Source organism: Leptonychotes weddellii, chromosome 2 (genome assembly GCF_054177405.1).
Source record: "Leptonychotes weddellii isolate Sample4059 chromosome 2, ASM5417740v2, whole genome shotgun sequence".
Lineage (NCBI taxonomy): Eukaryota > Metazoa > Chordata > Mammalia > Carnivora > Phocidae > Leptonychotes > Leptonychotes weddellii.
This window is the reverse complement of record NC_138370.1, coordinates 17,353,587-17,370,688: the sequence shown is the minus strand read 5'-3', so window position 1 is coordinate 17,370,688 and position 17,102 is coordinate 17,353,587. Positions and strand designations below refer to the sequence as shown.

The window sequence follows — 17,102 nt, the reverse complement described above, 5'->3', positions numbered from 1 at the left end:
CCTACAACTGTGTGAGATAGATACTGTTTATTACTGTTTTACAAATGGAACAGTAGGCTCTGAATGTTGGCTAAGTATCCCAGGGCATCTAAAGCTAGTGTGTTGCAGAGCTAACATTCAAAGCAAAGTTGCTCTGACCATCAAGCCTACACTCTTCCCAGCATACCAGGCTCTAGTATGGAAAGTGCACACCACAGTTGCGGACAGGGGTGCAGTCAGGACATCAGTTGGAGCTTGGGGAAAAAATAGCAGCCCACTTCCATTTATAAATTATGTTTTTAGTGTTTCTTTTTTTAAAATTAAGTTACATATGTAAGGCATAGAAATTTATAGAAATATATATGAAATATATAAAAAATATATAAAGTATATATATATATACACTTCATATATAATAGCTAATAATAAATATATAAATAAATATGCATATCAGTCTCAAATTATTTTTTTACTGATGGGTCCATGATCAGAAGAATTTGGAGGCCATTATTATGAAAGAAAGAGTCCTGACTTGCTGGCTAAGAATCTTGAGTTATTCCATTAATAAAATGCAAGATCTCACCCTAATCTTTCAATTGGTCAGCAGCCAGAGACCCTCCCATTGTAAAATGAGGGATCCTTGTTAATTAAATTGACAATAAAGTGCTCTCAACTGCTAAAAATCTTAGAAAAATGGGACTAAAATAGCAGGAGAAGGGGTAGTATAAGAAAATAATTTGGGCGCCTGGGTGGCTCAGTTGGTTAAGCGACTGCCTTCGGCTCAGGTCATGATCCTGGAGTCCCAGGATCGAGTCCCGCATCGGGCTCCCTGCTCAGCGGGGGGTCTGCTTCTCCCTCTGACCCTCTTCCCTCTTGTGCTGTCTCTCATTCTCTCTCTCAAATAAATAAGAAATAAAAAAAATCTTTAAAAAAAAAAAAGAAAAGAATGTTAATATTTTCTTGTTACTATTGAGAGAATGCTAAGAAATCTGAAAATAAAATTTACCTTTTTATATAACAGGATGGTTAAATTGCTAATAGTTTTTCAATTTATAAGATTTTCTCCCATGAAAGTAAGATAACCATACTAAATTATACTTTGAAAATGGAGACTAAACAAAAAGAGAAAGGAAAAAAAAATCACTCCACGCTAATATAGCCAGTTTACATGCTGAATTTCTTTTGAGTTATTTTTCCTAGTTGTATTCAACATGCACATATTCTAGCTTTTTTTTTCCCCACATAGTAGTCCATCATTGGTTTACGGTCATTTTTAATAATGGCATATTTTTCTCACTGAAATATGTAAAAATTTACTCTGTCACATCCCAAGTTGCAATTTTAGGCTGATCCCAACTTTTTGTATTACAGATAATTTTGTTAACATGTTTGTACATGTTTTGTACACACTTTTTACCTATGTTTTGGAATATTTCCTTAATATAAATTCTCAAAAGTCAAATTACTAAATCAAGGAAATTTAAAGTCACTTTGCCAAATTGTTTGAAAAGAAAATGATCACAAGTTACAGTGCCAACAGTTTTATCAGAACTTTGGCTTTGCATGTTGTCATTAAGAAAGCCGTTGGTTGCCAAGTCAGTGGACAAGACTGTTCTATGTTTTAAGTTGTACATTTTAGATACTGATAAATTGTGTGTTCCTTTTTGTCCTATGTGAAAAACAACTAGCAAAAAATACCATTCTGTGAGTTTTCTATTTGTTAATTAGATTTCAGGTTTTTTTCTTAATTTGTATATCCTCTTAAAATTATACTCTTCTTTAACCTGAAAACTCTGATTTCAGATCTTGGTTTCTAATATCATTCTCTAGGTAAGGAAGGAGGAATCCTTGGAGAAATGGCTGATTCTAGAACTAGGGCAGGAAATAAGAGTGTGGGTGGAGGGATGGGTGAGATAGATAAAGGGGATTAAGAGTTAGAAACTACCAGTTATAAAATAAATAAGTCACAGAGATGAAAAAAGTACGGCATGAGGCATATAGTTAATAGTATTGTAATAATGTTGTATGGTGACAAACGGTGACAACACTTAACATGGTGAGCACGGAGTAATATATAGAATTGTTGAATCAATATGTTCTACACCTGAAACTAATACAACATTGTATGTTAATTATGCTTAAATAAAAAGTAAAAATTAAAATTAAAAAAGATGAACCAGAATATCTTACAGGGATGAAAAGTAAGGTAGTGCTCAAAAGTTAATAAAATAGAGTACTTTCTTGACTTATGACGGGTTTACATCCTGATAAACCCATTGTAAGTTGAAAATATAGTAAGTTAAAAATGCACTTGATACATCTAACCCATTGAGCGTGATAGCTTAGCCTAGCCGACCTCAAACATATTCAGAACACTTACATTAGCCTGTGTCTAGGCAAAATCATTAACACAAAGCCGATTTCATAATAAATTGCTTAATTTATTGAGTACTGAACGTGAAGAACAGTGGCTGTGTGGGGACAAAAGGGTTGTTACGTGGATCGGGTGTTTACCCTTGTGATCGCGTGACGGGCAGGAGCTGTGGCTTGCTGCTAGCACCCCACATCGTGAGAGCGGATCATACTGAATATCACCAGCCTGGGAGAAGATACAAATTCAGAATTTGTAGTATGGTTCCTAGTGAATGCGCAGCACTTTCACACCATTGTAAAGGCCAGAAAATCGTTGAACTGCTGTAAGTTGGGGACAATCTGTAGGTTGATGGTGGCTTATCAGGGGGACACAGAGCCAATTGAAAACTCCCAGTGACCAAAGCTAGAACAATTTGAGCAATAAAATAAACTAGTATTGGATTATAACCCAAAGTATAAAATAAATATCTGTGAGTCTACTGATACAAGTAAATGAATAAATGCATGAATAAACAGGGAGAAAAGTCTCTTTCATAGAAGAATTTCAAATAATGTAGATACTCTGCCTTTAAGAGGGACAAGAATAAAAACCCCACTCCATAAATGTAGGTTGCATGTGGTGAATTTCTTTCAAAGAGTACAGGATAGAAAAGGGAAAATCATGAGGAACTTTGGAGTCGAGAAAGCTGACAAACACTGCCTCAACCAGGTGACCGAGGTTCACGTCAGCACTGATAGGCAATGTTGATACCATATGCCCTGATAGGATGTGATAAGAATGGCATTTTACCTCTGGGGTCTTCATCCCCCTGACAGCTAATCTCAAACCAATCATGAGAAAAACATCAAATTTTAATAGAGAAGCACCTTATAAAATAGCTGGCCAGAATACTCAAAACTCTCAAGGTCAATAAAAACAAGGAACCTCTGAGAAACTGTCACAGTCAGGAGGAACTTAAGGCGATAGGACAAATAAATGTACTGTGGCATACTGGATGGGATCCTGGAACAGAAAAAGAAATTCAGTAAAAACTAAAGAAAACTTAAGAAATCTGAATAAACTATGGACTTTAGTTAATAATAATGTATCAGTATTTATTTACTAATTGTGGTAAATGTGTCATAATGTACTAATATATGATGTTTAATAATGCGGGCAATTTGGTGAGAAGATATATGGGAACCATGTAATATTTTCTCAAATTTTCTATGAATCTAAAGTGTTTCAAAGCTGATAAAACTATTTAAACAAAAGAATATGCATTAATTGGCCAGAGGACTGTCATAACCTGTAGGTTGGTGGTAGGTCAGGGACGTTATCTTTTCCACCCTAGGAAATCTTCCATTCTTTCAGATCTCTACAAATGCCGTCTTTCTTCAAATCTATGACATACCTTTGCACATCAAAGTATTCTGGGGGAAAGGACTGTATATTTGGTGCATTCCAAGGTAGAATTAGATGTTTGGACATCCATCCTATACGAGTAATAATTCTACCAACCTGTATTTGGTTTTCTGGACCTGATGCAGTGTGTTGTTTATTTATTAATAAAAGCATTAAACATCTGAGGAGTCTTTCAGTTCTGTTACTCATTTTTTAAAAACTGAGATGTAAGGTAGCAAGCAAGTGAAGAGCAACTGACAGAAAAAATGCACATAAATGTGACCTTCATTTATTTGTTATTTGTATTCATTTGAGAGAGGACTGGTTGAAGTATAATTTTGAAACACTATGAAATTAATTGATAGGAAAGCAAATGCTGTGGATTTCAACAGAAGGAATATTTAATGTGGAGAATACTTTTTTCAGTTAACTTGGAAACTCCTAAAGATTTAACTATAACCTATCTACTAGTTTAATGCCAGTAAATTTGATATACTAATTTAGAATAATTTATATTATGTAAATTTATACTTAGAGAAAACTTTTTATTTTCTTTACCTTAATGGGTCTGAAATTTTATAGTGTATTTAACTAAGTGTCATGCATATGGGAATATTATGGTAACTTAGAAATTATCTACATTTGAAAACTGGAGATTTGTTTTTCTTTTTAAAATAACCTCAGTAGGGTGTCTGGGTGGCTCAGTCAGTTAAGCCTCTGCCTTTGGCTCAGGTCATGATCCTAGGGTCCTGGGATCGAGTTCTGCGTCAGGCTCCCTGCTCGGTGGGGAGCCTGCTTCTCCCTCTGCCCCTCCCCCCATTCATTCTCTCAGTCTCTCTCTCTCTCTCAAATAAATAAATAAAATCTTAAAAAAAATAAAATAACCTCGGTAGAATTGTCAACCTCTAAACATATATTTTTAATTTTTATTTCTCTAAAGAGAAAGATTTGGGCTCAAGTATCATGACCTCATTTTCAACAAATTGCTTTTCTTTCCTTCATTGACATAATTAGATCACTTTTTCAAAACTTAAATTGTGAAATATATCATACAAAAAAGAATGTATAATTCACAGTTTAAAGAATAATAAAATGAAAATACCTAAAGTCACCCAAGTATTATAGAAAACATTATTTATATTTTTGGTATTTCCTATGTACCTTCATATTGCATTTCCCTGCATTCCTCAAGAAGTAACTACTCTCCTGAAGTTTTGTGTTAATCATTCTCTTGTTTTTCCTTATAATTTTATTATATATATTTATATATAAATTTATGTAATATATACTTATATATAATTATATACTTATATTTAATACTTTTATTATATATTTATATATAAATATATTATTTATAAATTTATATGTAAATTTATATAAATTATATATAATAAAATATATATAAATATGTATATATAAATATATATCCATCCCTATAGTGTATAGCTTTCTGGTTTTAAAATTTTATATAAATGGAATCCTATATGTTCTGTAAAAGAATCTGTTCTTCAACAGTATGGTGAGATTCTCTGTTGCGCACAGCTGTGATTCATTAATTGTTCAGTGTAATATAGGATTCAATTATGTGGATCTATCATACTCCAGTTTATTTGTTATCCTTTTGATGGACATTTGGGTTGTGTTTAATTTTTTACATTTCAAACATCGATGCTGTGAATATCCTTGTACATTTCTCCTGGAACACATTTATACTTTTTTATACAGACTTTTAAAACTGTTTTTTGTGGTGTGTGTGTATGTATGTGTGTGTGTGTGTAGCCCAAACCAATTTGATTTTTCTCAAATAAGTATTTTTTAATTGGGTAGGCCAAATTGGCAGTTTACAAAGTAAAATGCATGATTAGTTCTTTCGAGTGCTAGAGAATTCAGGTAATGATTATCCCTAAGTTAAAATTCACTTAGATGAGAAAACATGCTTGATGGGTTTGTTTCTATTTTTATTCCTAGTAATATCCAGTTGAAAATTTATCCATTGAGCCAAATTTGTTTATTTTGCCATTTCATTTATTAATATAACTAATATTAGGGGAGACCTCTACAGTTTATAAAACAATTTTACATACTCTATTCCTCTTGAGTTTCACAAACATCTGAGGAAGTAGGTATTATTAATTACTCCCTTTTTCTAGATTCATCAACTAATGCTCCACCGGATTAACAGACTTGCCCAGATTCAAACTCTGTTACCACTCTGAATCTATATGATAGATACCATTAATATCTTATATATTCCTTTTTTGTAGGTGTAGTAGACCACTGTGCTATTTCTTGAGAACACTGACTTAAATTTAATTTTCTCCCACAGTTCCATCTCTCTTATGCAGAGAAAGAATTGTTGGAGAGAGAGCCAAGAGGAGAAGCCCATCAGGAAGTTCTTAGGCGAGCAGCCAAAGATCTTCCCATCTATACCAGGACCATGTCTGGAGGTACACAATTATGAGTGCTTTGGCACCATTGTTATGGTGACTGTCAGCATATTTATATACTTGAAACTGTCAAACCCTTATTGAAAATCATTGTGTTCTGTCTTGGGTAGTTATTAAATCTTTCCTATACAATTCCATAAAACAGACACGTGAATAATAGCATGGCACAGAGATCTCAACCACATCCGCACTTACGTTACTTCTGTGGCTTCTCTAGTCACTTACTTGGGACTCAGTGGAGATGTTAGAACTGCTGAAGAAATCTTGATTTTTAGTTGTATTTGTTTTTTTAAGTTTTAAAGTTTTAATTATAGATCTTCGTATTCTTATTTAATTGAAAGGAACAATATCTATAATGAACATAACATTGGCAATTTTACATAAATTTAAAGCAGTAACTGTATAAAGTGTGTAAAACTTAAGGTATTGATATAATTTATCTTTAAAATGTATGGGAATTTTCATTACTTTCCCTTTTTTTTTTTTTTTTACAAATGCAATTCAGTTAATCTCTTTTACCTGGGTCAAGATTTTTTTAGGTAGTTTAACAGCTATCTAATTAAAGAATTGCCTTAAAAATGGACATACACAGACTACTGATATTTGTCCACCAAGACTCACCGAGGAATTTTGTAACTTGAGGCCTGCGCCACCCATTCTGGTGGCCATGTGGCTGCTGAGGACTTAAAATGTGGCCACTCCAAATTGAGGTGTGCCCTAAGTGTAAAATACACAACTGGTTTCAAAAGATTTAGTGTGGAAAAAAGAATGTAAAATATCCCATTAATATTTATGTATTATTTATATTTGTTTCTAACTCCCTTGAGAATCATTATTGAATCTAAGTCAAAGTCTCGCAGTTTTTTCCTGTTTGTTTTCCCTGTTTCTCAATGGGCGAGTGGCAGTTCCCTGATTTAATTTTAATGCCATGGGTTCTAGTCCACAAAGACAGAGCTGTGCTTATATGCGTTTATGTATATTGACCCTATATATAAGCCTAGGCAAATATCAAGGAAATTAAAGCCCCCTAAAAATAAATTCCTGCACAAGTTTCCAAAACTAGTTAATGACCGTGACAGTATCGGGTATGAAAAACGAGTCTCCACATTCATTCGTAGTTCAGGGCTCTTCTACTGTATCCCTTGACACACTGGATTTAGAAAAAGGAAGCACAAGTCACACTGCAACAAAGTATTAATTCCCATTAATAGTAACTACACTTTGGATTTATAAGTCATCTCTTCGTGTAGTTTACATAACGTTAAGACTGTCAGTCTCTTGTTCCTCTCAGGTATTGTATCCCTATCTCCTGAGATGAACTTAGGGTTCTTCAGATTTATGACTGTGGCATATAACCTGGTCTCCTAACATACTCTTTGTTTATATTTTCAGTGCAAAAATTCCGGATGCCTGCAAAATCAATGTTAACTGACTAGAGTCACTGACTAAATTAAATCACACACAAAGTGTAATAAATAGATTGTGTTGGTCTGATTGATCCCCCTGTGGACTATGTAGAATGGAAAGATAAACACGAGGCAGAATGGACGCTCAGTGCATCAGCCACAGTACTTAGCCAAGGCAGGACTGTGAGAGAGGATCTTCTTACCTCACCCCCAGCCAAGACCAATGGGTTCTTTGGAAAGCTTTCTTCTTCACCCTGAGAAATTCTGTGGATGAAAGCAGCTGAAAAGTTCAGTTGATGTGCATGCACTTTATATTTGATAGAGAGAATTGAAGAAAGTGGATCGTAATATAATTCAGAATTTTATGATCCATTCTAAATCCACAGTACTTCCTCCAAACCCCAAAGAGAAAAATGCCAGATCCCTAGAGTAAACTGATTGCCCTACACAGAGAAAAATTCGACCACATACACACTTGCGCGTGGAGGGTAGGAAAGTAGGGTATTAATAAGACTGCTCATCTTGCCTGTTTGTCTTCGGCTTTTTTACAGGGATCGCCAAACTTGATCATATTGTTTTTGATTTTTACTATTATTAATGAGGACTCTGCTTTTTTTTAGCTCTCTCTTGCCTTTCATCTTTTTCTACAATTTTTTTTTTTTTGTAGATTTTGACTAAGAAGGTAACAACTAGAGGTGATGGAGCTTATCATTTTGCACACAGAAGTTGATAACGTTTTCTTTTCAACATTACCCAAAAAGATTTTAAATTACATAAGTAATATGTGAATAAACTCTGAAAAAATTAAAGCAAGACAGTTAAAATTCGCCTTGGCTGTTAGGAGCTCTTAAATGATAAGCAGATGGTTCATTTTAAATTACAGCGGAATAATTTTAGTTGAATATGATATGGCACATGGAATTTTTTTTAGTTTTTATTTTAATCACGTGGTGCGCATCATGACAAATGCCCTCCTTAATCCTCATCACCTATTTACCCATCCCCCCCACCCACCTCCCCTCTGGTAACCATCAGTTTGTTTTCTATAGTTAAGAGTCTGTTTCTTGGTTTGTCTCTTTCTCTCTCTCTTTTTTTCTTTTTGCCTTTGTCCATTTGTTTTGTTTCTTAAATTCCACATATGAGTGAAATCATATGGTATTTGTCTTTCTCTGACTGGCTTATTTCACTTAGCATTATGCTCTCTAGCTCCATCCATGCCATTGCAAATGGCAAGATTTCATTCTTTTTTATGGCTGAGTAATATCCCATTGTATGTATATATATGGCATATATTCTTTATCCATTCATCAATCGATGGACACTTGGGCTGCTTCTGTATCTTGGCTATTGTAAATAATGCTGCTGTAAACATAGGGGTGCATATATCCCTTTGAATTAGTGTTTTTGTTTTCTTTGGGTATATATCCAGTAGTGCAATTGCTGGATGGTAGAGTAGTTCTAACTTTTTGAGGAACCTCCATACTGTTTTCCACAGTGGCTGCACCAGTTTGCATTCCCACCCACAGTGCACAAGGATTCCCCTTTCTCTACATCCTCACCAACACTTGCTGTTTCTTGTGTTGTTGATTTTAGCCATTCTGACAGGTGTGAGGTGATATCTTATTGTAGTTTTGATTTGCATTTCCCTAATGATAAGTGATGATGAGCGTCTTTTCATGAGTCTGTTGGCCATCTGCATGTCTTCTTTGGAAAAATGTCTGTTCATGTCTTTTGCCCATTTTTAAATTGGATTATTTGTTTTTGGGTGTTGATTTGTGTAAGTTCTTTATATATTTTGGGTACTAACCCTTTATCGGATATGTCATTTGCAAATATCTTCTTCCATTCTGTAGGTTGCCCTTTAGTTTTGTTGATTGTTTCTTTGATGTGCAGAAACTTTTATTTTGATGTAGTCCCAATAGTTTATTTTTGCTTTTGTTTCCCTTGCCTCAGGGGACCGATCTAGAAAAAACTTGCCATGGCCCATGTCATAGAAATTACTGCCTGTGATCTCTTCTAGGATTTTTATGGTTCCCTGCCTTACATTTAGGTTTTTAATCCATTTTGAGTTTATTTTTGTGTATGATATAAGAAAGTGGTCCAGTTTCTTTCTTTTGCATGTTACTATCCAGTTTTCCCAACACCGTTTGTTGAACAGACTGTCTTTTCCCCATTGCATATTCTTGCCTCCTTTGTCATACATTAATTGTTGATATAATTGTGGGTTTACTTCTGGGTTTTCTGTTCTGCTCCATTGATCTATGTGTCTATTTTTGTGCCAGTACCATACTGTTTTGATCACTACAGCTTTGTAATAGAACTAGAAGTGTGGTACTGTGATGCCTCCAGCTTTGCTTTTCTTTTTCAAGATTGGTTTGGCTATTCAGATATTTTGTAGTTCCATACAAATTTTAGGATTGTTTATTCTAGTTCTGTGAAACATGCTGTTTTCATTTTGATAGGGATTGCATCAAATGTGTAGATCGCTTTCGGCAGTATAGACATTTTAACAGTGTTTATTCTTCTGATCCATGAGCATGGAATGTCTTTTCATTTCTTCATGTCATCAATTTCTTTCAGCATTGTTTTATAGTTTTCAGAATACAAGTCTTTCACTTCTTTGGTTAGGTTTATTCCTAGGTATCTTACTATTTTTGGTGCAATTGTAAATGGGATTGTGGGGCATTTTTTGTTTTTCGTTTTGTTTTTTTTTGCTAAGAGACTAAATTTTTGTTTATGAAAGACTATAAGCAAAAAGCTTATTTCTACATTGTTTTAATTTCTGGTGAGTTCTTACCCACTTTGATTTGAGAAGGTTTTTTGTTGTTGTTGTTGTTGTTGTTTTGTTTGCTTGTTTTTTCCCAGTGTGCTTTAAAGTAGAGATAATCATCTGGAGAGAATGTAGTATTGCCCACCAAACTCACCACTTAAAGTGCAACTATAAGTGTAAAAAATATATAATAGTTTTCAAAGACTTGGTATGAAAAAATGTAAAATATGTGATTAATATTTGTATATTAATTATATGTTGAAATAATATTTTTGATGTATTAGGTCAAATATTATATTTTCTTAAAATTAATTTCCCTGTTTCCTTTTATTTCTTTTAATATAGCTCCTAGAGAATCTAAAAGTACACATGTGGCTCACATTATATTTCTTCTGGATAATACTGCCTTACACTTTAATGCTCTGAGTGAGCCAGTGGTACCATGTAGCTTTCTCTGGAATGTAGCTGCAAGACTTCTTCCTTCAGGAGATGAGCCAGCCATGCCATTAATCTCTGTAGTTCCCAAAAAAGGAGAGTTGTAAAGGGGATGATTGAGAACTTTTTTTAATATTGAAAACAATTCCATATAGGTCTTGTTGTCTGAAAAAAGCTCAACTTAATCTTAGGATAAGCAACTGTTGCTTTTTTCAGAGATCATAATATTAGTTAATATAACAGTGATAATTACTTGTTGCAAGTACTTTTTCCAGATTTTAAATTCACTGTTTGGGTTTTTACTGATCCTGTGGCCCACCCAATAACTGTTCTCCTGTAATTTTGGTAGACTGCTTGTATCTTGTAAGATGTCTGTGTACTGAAATAGCATCTCCAAATCAGACATACGTAATTGTCTTTGATATATATATTAGAAAAGAAAGGATCAGGATTTCCATTACAAGAATTAAAATTCAGTATTGGAAGTACTTCTTCTAATACTCACTTCTAGTCTTGTATCTCACCCTACAGAGAACATGTGAGCTTTTTCCCAATTTAAACAACTAATAGAGTTTATTCACAAATTTCTAAAATGTGTTTCTCATAAAACTTTTATTTTTTTAAAAGATTTTGTTTATTCATTTGAGACACAGAGATACAGAGAGAGAGAGAGCATGAACAAGGGGAGAGGCAGAGGTAGAGGGAGAAGCAGGCTTCCCGCTGAGCCAGGAGCCTGACGTGGGGCTCAATCCCAGGACCCTGGGATCATGACCTGAGCCAAAGGTAGACGCTTAACCAACTGAGCCACCCAGGCGCCCCTCATAAAACTTTTAAAATATGGTTGTATCTTCAGGTACTTATCCTGGTAGGGTACAGGAAAGAAATTGATTTATTTGAGGGAGACATTCTATTTACTTTGATAGAAATGGACATATTTGTACCCTTTGTGAGCCTTACTATCATTACTGACAATTAGGAATGCCTTAGAAAAATTACCCCCAAAGATTCTCTATTCTTGAGAAAGCCTCGTTAGAAAACTGAGGCTGGGGGCGCCTGGCTGGCTCAGTCAGAGGAGTGAGCGACTCTTGATCTCGGGGTCATAAGTTCAAGCCCCATGTTGGGTGTAGAGATTACTTAAAAAAAAAAAGAAAGAGACAGAGAGAGAGAGGGAAGGAAGGAAGGAGAAAGAAAGAAAGAAAGAAAGAAAGAAAACTGAGGCTGTAGACAAGTCATTCTATTTTTGTATTAACAATAGAATATCTCATTTTTACCAAATTCAAATTCACTTTGCTTTTTTAGAAGTTAAATTTGGATAGCTGATAAAAGCCATTTAATTGTATATTCCATTCAGTGTTAAGTCTAAGTGGAGCTTTTTGTCCCTAGCAATCCGATATTGTGACAGATGCCAACTCATAAAACCAGACCGCTGCCATCACTGTTCCGTCTGTGATAAGTAAGAAAACCTTTTACTTCTAAATCTCTACATGCTGGTGCTCTTTTTAATTAATATTGTTTCTTTCCTCACTGTTTTCCAGATTATTTCCTTTTTTCCTTAGTCGTATTTCTGAGACCTTTATTTAGGACATAGAACTGGACAGTCCCTTGCATTGATACGAGTGTGGCTTAGGGCCACAGTCACCTAATTGCCCCCTTTCCCCCCAGATTCACACTGATGTGAAGAAGTGCGTGAGTTTTGGCAGCTCAGACTTGGCTAGCTCTGTCTACCAAATACTTCTCTGACTCTTTTTTCACCTTTATAAAGATAGCTCATATGACTACATGATAATCAGATATTTTAGATACGTAATATATCACAAGGACTGTGCTACTTAGCTTAAAGATTGATATTAAAGAGAAGTTTTATCCAGACTTTCTGCAAATCTGTTGACATTTTACACTTTCTTTAGCATAAGATAATTGTGTATTAACATAATGAATTGTTTTAGGAAATGAGTTTTTTGATTTCTACTTTAAAGTATGTAGATTTTGAAAATTCTATAATTACATATCATAACTGAAATTGGCTATAGTACTTGAGATGAGGACTTTTAGTATTATTTATTTAATTTTTAGGTAAGTAATTTTGCAATATTTTACTTGGCACAACTCTAAATAACTTTGACTTAATGGGATTAAAATTTTATGAGGTGTTAAGTTTTGTGTGTGTGTGTTTATTATTTTTTTAGATGTATTCTGAAGATGGATCATCATTGCCCATGGTGAGTATGGCTCTATACTTAAACATGTTTCTGTCCCTTAGAACTTAATAAATTGAATCATTTATCTGTTTAAATCTTTTTATAGATGAAATCTTGCCTTAGCTGACCCAGGAGGTACTTTCAGATTTAGTTTCTAGTGTTTGTTGAATTAACACCAAAAAGGTTTTATTTGGGAGAGTTTCCATAGAATAATTTTAAAATGAAGTAGACCAACAACATGAAAGTTAATTTGTCATATTTGCTTAGAACAAATGGTTTTCTTTGTATGCACATGCATCAACACAGAGATTCTGAAACACTTCCCAGAAATTACACCAAAATGTATTCATAAATTATACACAATACCTCACTGGAAGTTTTGAATAATGAATTAATTCATCTCAAGCTTTAACAATTTGTTTTAAATAAAACTTGACATTGAGGAGTATGAATAGCAAATACACAAATACATATGTGTTTAAACAAGGGTTTTCACTTGGAACTCATTAATATTTTTAAAAATAATTTTAGATCAGGCACCTTAACAGAGAATGATTTGAAAGCTCTAATTAACTAATGAAGGTTGATTTTCCTACCTCTCCCTGTAATTTTTCTTCTCCATGTGCACATAGCAGTGACAGCTACACTCGGGTTGCCAGCCAGGTTGGATTTGGACACGAGGCGGGATTATTCTACCAGCCTTGCCTTCTTTCAGAGGTGGCCCTAGAAAAAGGTAGACAGGCCCACAAATGTGTGCTGGGTGTAGGTGGAAACATAGGGAATAATGATCTTAGCTGTAGGAAATAATAGGGGAATGTCGGCTTTACCGTATTTTCTCTCTCTAGATAACTCTCACTTTTCTCCAGCTAGATTTTCTTCTTTCCGATGTTAAGGCCAGTTAGCTCCTATGAGAGTAACGTTCTCCTCAAAGAAAGATCTCAATGAATAGCCTCACTTGGTATTAATATTCATTTGTAGCCATTCTTTTGCTTTCCTCGTGCTTTCATTCATTCCGTTCTCTCTCTCAGCAAGTAGCTTTCCCCCCCAATATCTTCTATTGTAAGTTTTCTTAGTCCTCCTCACATTCCTCTGTTGATCCCTCCAGTAGCTCACGTGTCAGTGCCGCACCCAAATCTGCACCATCCGCCTGTGTGTTCACTGCACCTGCCGCGGTCAGTTCCCGTGCCCATGGCAGCTCCTCGCCTCAGGCCCCACTGTTTCTTTCTCTGCCTGCGGGCTCTCTGTTCCACCTGAGGAGGCTGGGTCCGTTGAGAAGCCGGGCAGCCCAGAGGTGCCAGGCATGAATGCTTCCAGAGGCTACCCTCAACCAGCGAGGGCCTGGCCAACAACACACGCTTTATGGGCTTTTCTCCCCTCCTTGTTTCAGATAAGCTGTATCCAAGTTCTTGTCTCAGGGTCTGCTCTCGGGGGAATGCATGCAAAGACACCCTTCTTTTCTAAGTAGCTGTGTATTCTCAGTATAATTTAGCAGAATGGGAAAGAAATCAAGGACGTAGAGTTGACTTCGATTTTTCTGACTTAGAGTAATAAATATGAGATGGTGATGACAAGGAATGGAGAGGTGGAAACAACCAGTATTAATTCCAAGCTTTACACACCTGTAAAGTGTGACGTACCCTTGCTATCCTCACTAAAGCACAAAAATAGGAAATAATAATTTACTGTGATAGCAGTCTTTCTAAACCTGCCATTAATTTGCCTTTATAAGAGACTTATAGCATAATTTGACAATCTTTCAAATTTTGACAGATCTGTTGAATAAGCGAAAGGGAACGGATAGAAAGCTCTAGAGGTTTTAAAAATGGGTGCAGATTGCATACTCATAGACTCCCTGTTATCACGCTCACTCTCTGTGGCAATGTGGGAATTGTTGAATGAACCGACTGCAGTACCTTTCAACTTCCATGTCATTGCTTCTTTGTACTGTGGCGTCCCCTGCTGCCCACTGTGTCAGCCACTGTCTCAGCTCTGGCCCTTGCAGAAGGCAGTAAGCTGGGTGGATTTGGGAAGGGTTTGGTGCCAAGGGCCTCGTGTTCACCTGGTGTATTTGAAATTTCAAGTTAAAATTTTAAATTAAAAAACTTATGCATAATGCATATGCATGGTTCTAAATTCAAAAATAAAAAAAGTGCCAAGTGTTCGTCCTAGGCCCCCCTCCCCCGCTTCTTCTCTTCCTCACAGGGAGCGTATCGCTAAATGTCATGAGTAGCTTTCAGATATAAATGTGTATGTGTGTGTGTGTGTTACATTTTTTTACACACACACAAAAATATTTTACACCTTTTTTTTTAAAGATTTTATTTATTTATTTGAGAGAGAGAATGAGATAGAGAGACAGAGCATGAGAAGGGGGAGGGTCAGAGGGAGAAGCAGACTCCCCGCCAAGCAGGGAGCCCGATGCGGGACTCGATCCCGGGACTCCAGGATCATGACCTGAGCTGAAGGCAGTGGCTTAACCAACTGAGCCACCCAGGCGCCCCTATTTTACACATTTTTTAACAGAAGTGGTTCCACTATGGACTGAGTCTGTGCCTTTTTTTTTTTTTCCCTCTTCACTTAATATATCCTGGAACATTTTCCATATCAAGATAGAAATAATCTCTTTTTATAGCCATTATGTCAATATAACAGTCATTGGTTAAAAGATCTTCAGGATGTTCCCAAACTGTGGGGCAACCTTATTATGCAGGTCTTGTATATAATTTTGAAGTTCAGTATCTGTCAACTTTGAGCATTGAAAAAGCAGAAAACTATGCTTCCTTGTTGTCAGGGCCTCCAGCCTATCTGCTAAGATCAGTTAAGATGACCCATCAGGGTGCTGGGGATCCACCTTGCTCTCGTCTTTTAACTGAAATGGAAATCTTGGGCGCCTGGGTGGCTCAGTTGTTAAGCGGCTGCCTTCGGCTCAGGTCATGATCCCAGAATCCTGGGATCGAGTCCCACATCGGGCTCCCTGCTCGGCGGGAAGCCTGCTTCTCCCTCTCCCACTCCCTCTGCTTGTGTTCCTGCTCTCGCTGTGTCTCTCTCTGTCAAATAAATAAATAAAATCTTTAAAAAAAAATAGAAATCCTGTAGTATTTGCCTTATTGGGTTTCCCATCAAAGAGTTTTTCTTTTAATATAAAATTTTCATTCATTCATTCATTCATTCATTATATTAATGATATGTTTTGACATGCTCGCCAAAGATTAGGTAACACTTACTAAATTCAATAATTTTAGCTTCATATTGAGTGCCTATAATGTGCTAGAGACTATATATATATAGAGAGAGAGAGAGAGAGAGAGAGAGAAAATCTGTAATTCTTACAACAGTGACAGAAATTACAGAAATTATTTGTCCCATTTTAAAGAAAAGGGAGAGGTGGAGCTCAGAAAAGTTAAAGAGTGGGCTTAAAGTCACATGGCATGTTTTTTTGGACTCCAAAGGCCACATTCTGTCCTTTTTTTTTTTTTCTATATTATGTTCTTTTTCCTATTTAGAATCAGAAAGCAATTGCCCTGAAACAGGGCCAATTGCTATTTGCACTAAATTTTATTTTTTTAAAGATTTTTTTTTTTAAGATTTCATCTATTTATTTGAGAGAAAGCGCGAGCAAGAAAGAGCATGAGGGGAGGAGGGGTGGAGGGAGAGGGAGAAGCAGGCTCCCCGCCGAGCAGGGAGCCCTATGCGGGGCTCCATCCCAGGACCCTGGGACCATGACCCAAGTTGAAGGCAGACACCAACCCACTGAGCCACCCAAGCGCCCCTGTTTGCACTGAATTTTAAACAGCATATAAGGGATATTTACCTTGAGCATGTTTTGTTTCTCCATATAAAATCATTCAGACTCAGAATACATCTCTTCCTTTTCAAACTGAGTCTACAAAGCAGTAGGGAGTTAAAACATTTCACTGTCTGTTATGAAGAGACATTTTATTACTATATTTCCTCAAGTGTAAAGTACATATCAAATGCTAAGATACTTGGTTTTTATTTACTGACTTTCTCTTCTGTTTCCTAAGTGACAGATAAGTTACATTACACCATGCTCCTAAATAGAAGCTAAAGTAAATTAGATGTTATGAAATCTGTAATCAAAATCATTTT

The 17,102-nt window shown here is 35.7% G+C and overlaps 2 protein-coding genes across 2 annotated transcripts in view; both read left to right on the top strand.

Annotated features, from left to right (window-relative positions):
- The window catches only part of SLC7A2 (solute carrier family 7 member 2), a 363,691-nt gene that overhangs the window by 7,498 nt on the left and 339,091 nt on the right, over positions 1 to 17,102 (top strand). The gene's annotated exons all lie outside the window — the stretch shown is intronic.
- Positions 1 to 17,102, top strand: part of ZDHHC2 (zDHHC palmitoyltransferase 2) — a 79,223-nt gene that overhangs the window by 19,985 nt on the left and 42,136 nt on the right. The window contains exons 4-6 of the mRNA XM_081808088.1: positions 6,063 to 6,183; positions 12,178 to 12,247; positions 12,981 to 13,013. Of these exons, the coding sequence (XP_081664214.1) occupies positions 6,063 to 6,183; positions 12,178 to 12,247; positions 12,981 to 13,013 (224 nt within the window). The remainder of the gene's footprint in view (positions 1 to 6,062; positions 6,184 to 12,177; positions 12,248 to 12,980; positions 13,014 to 17,102) is intronic.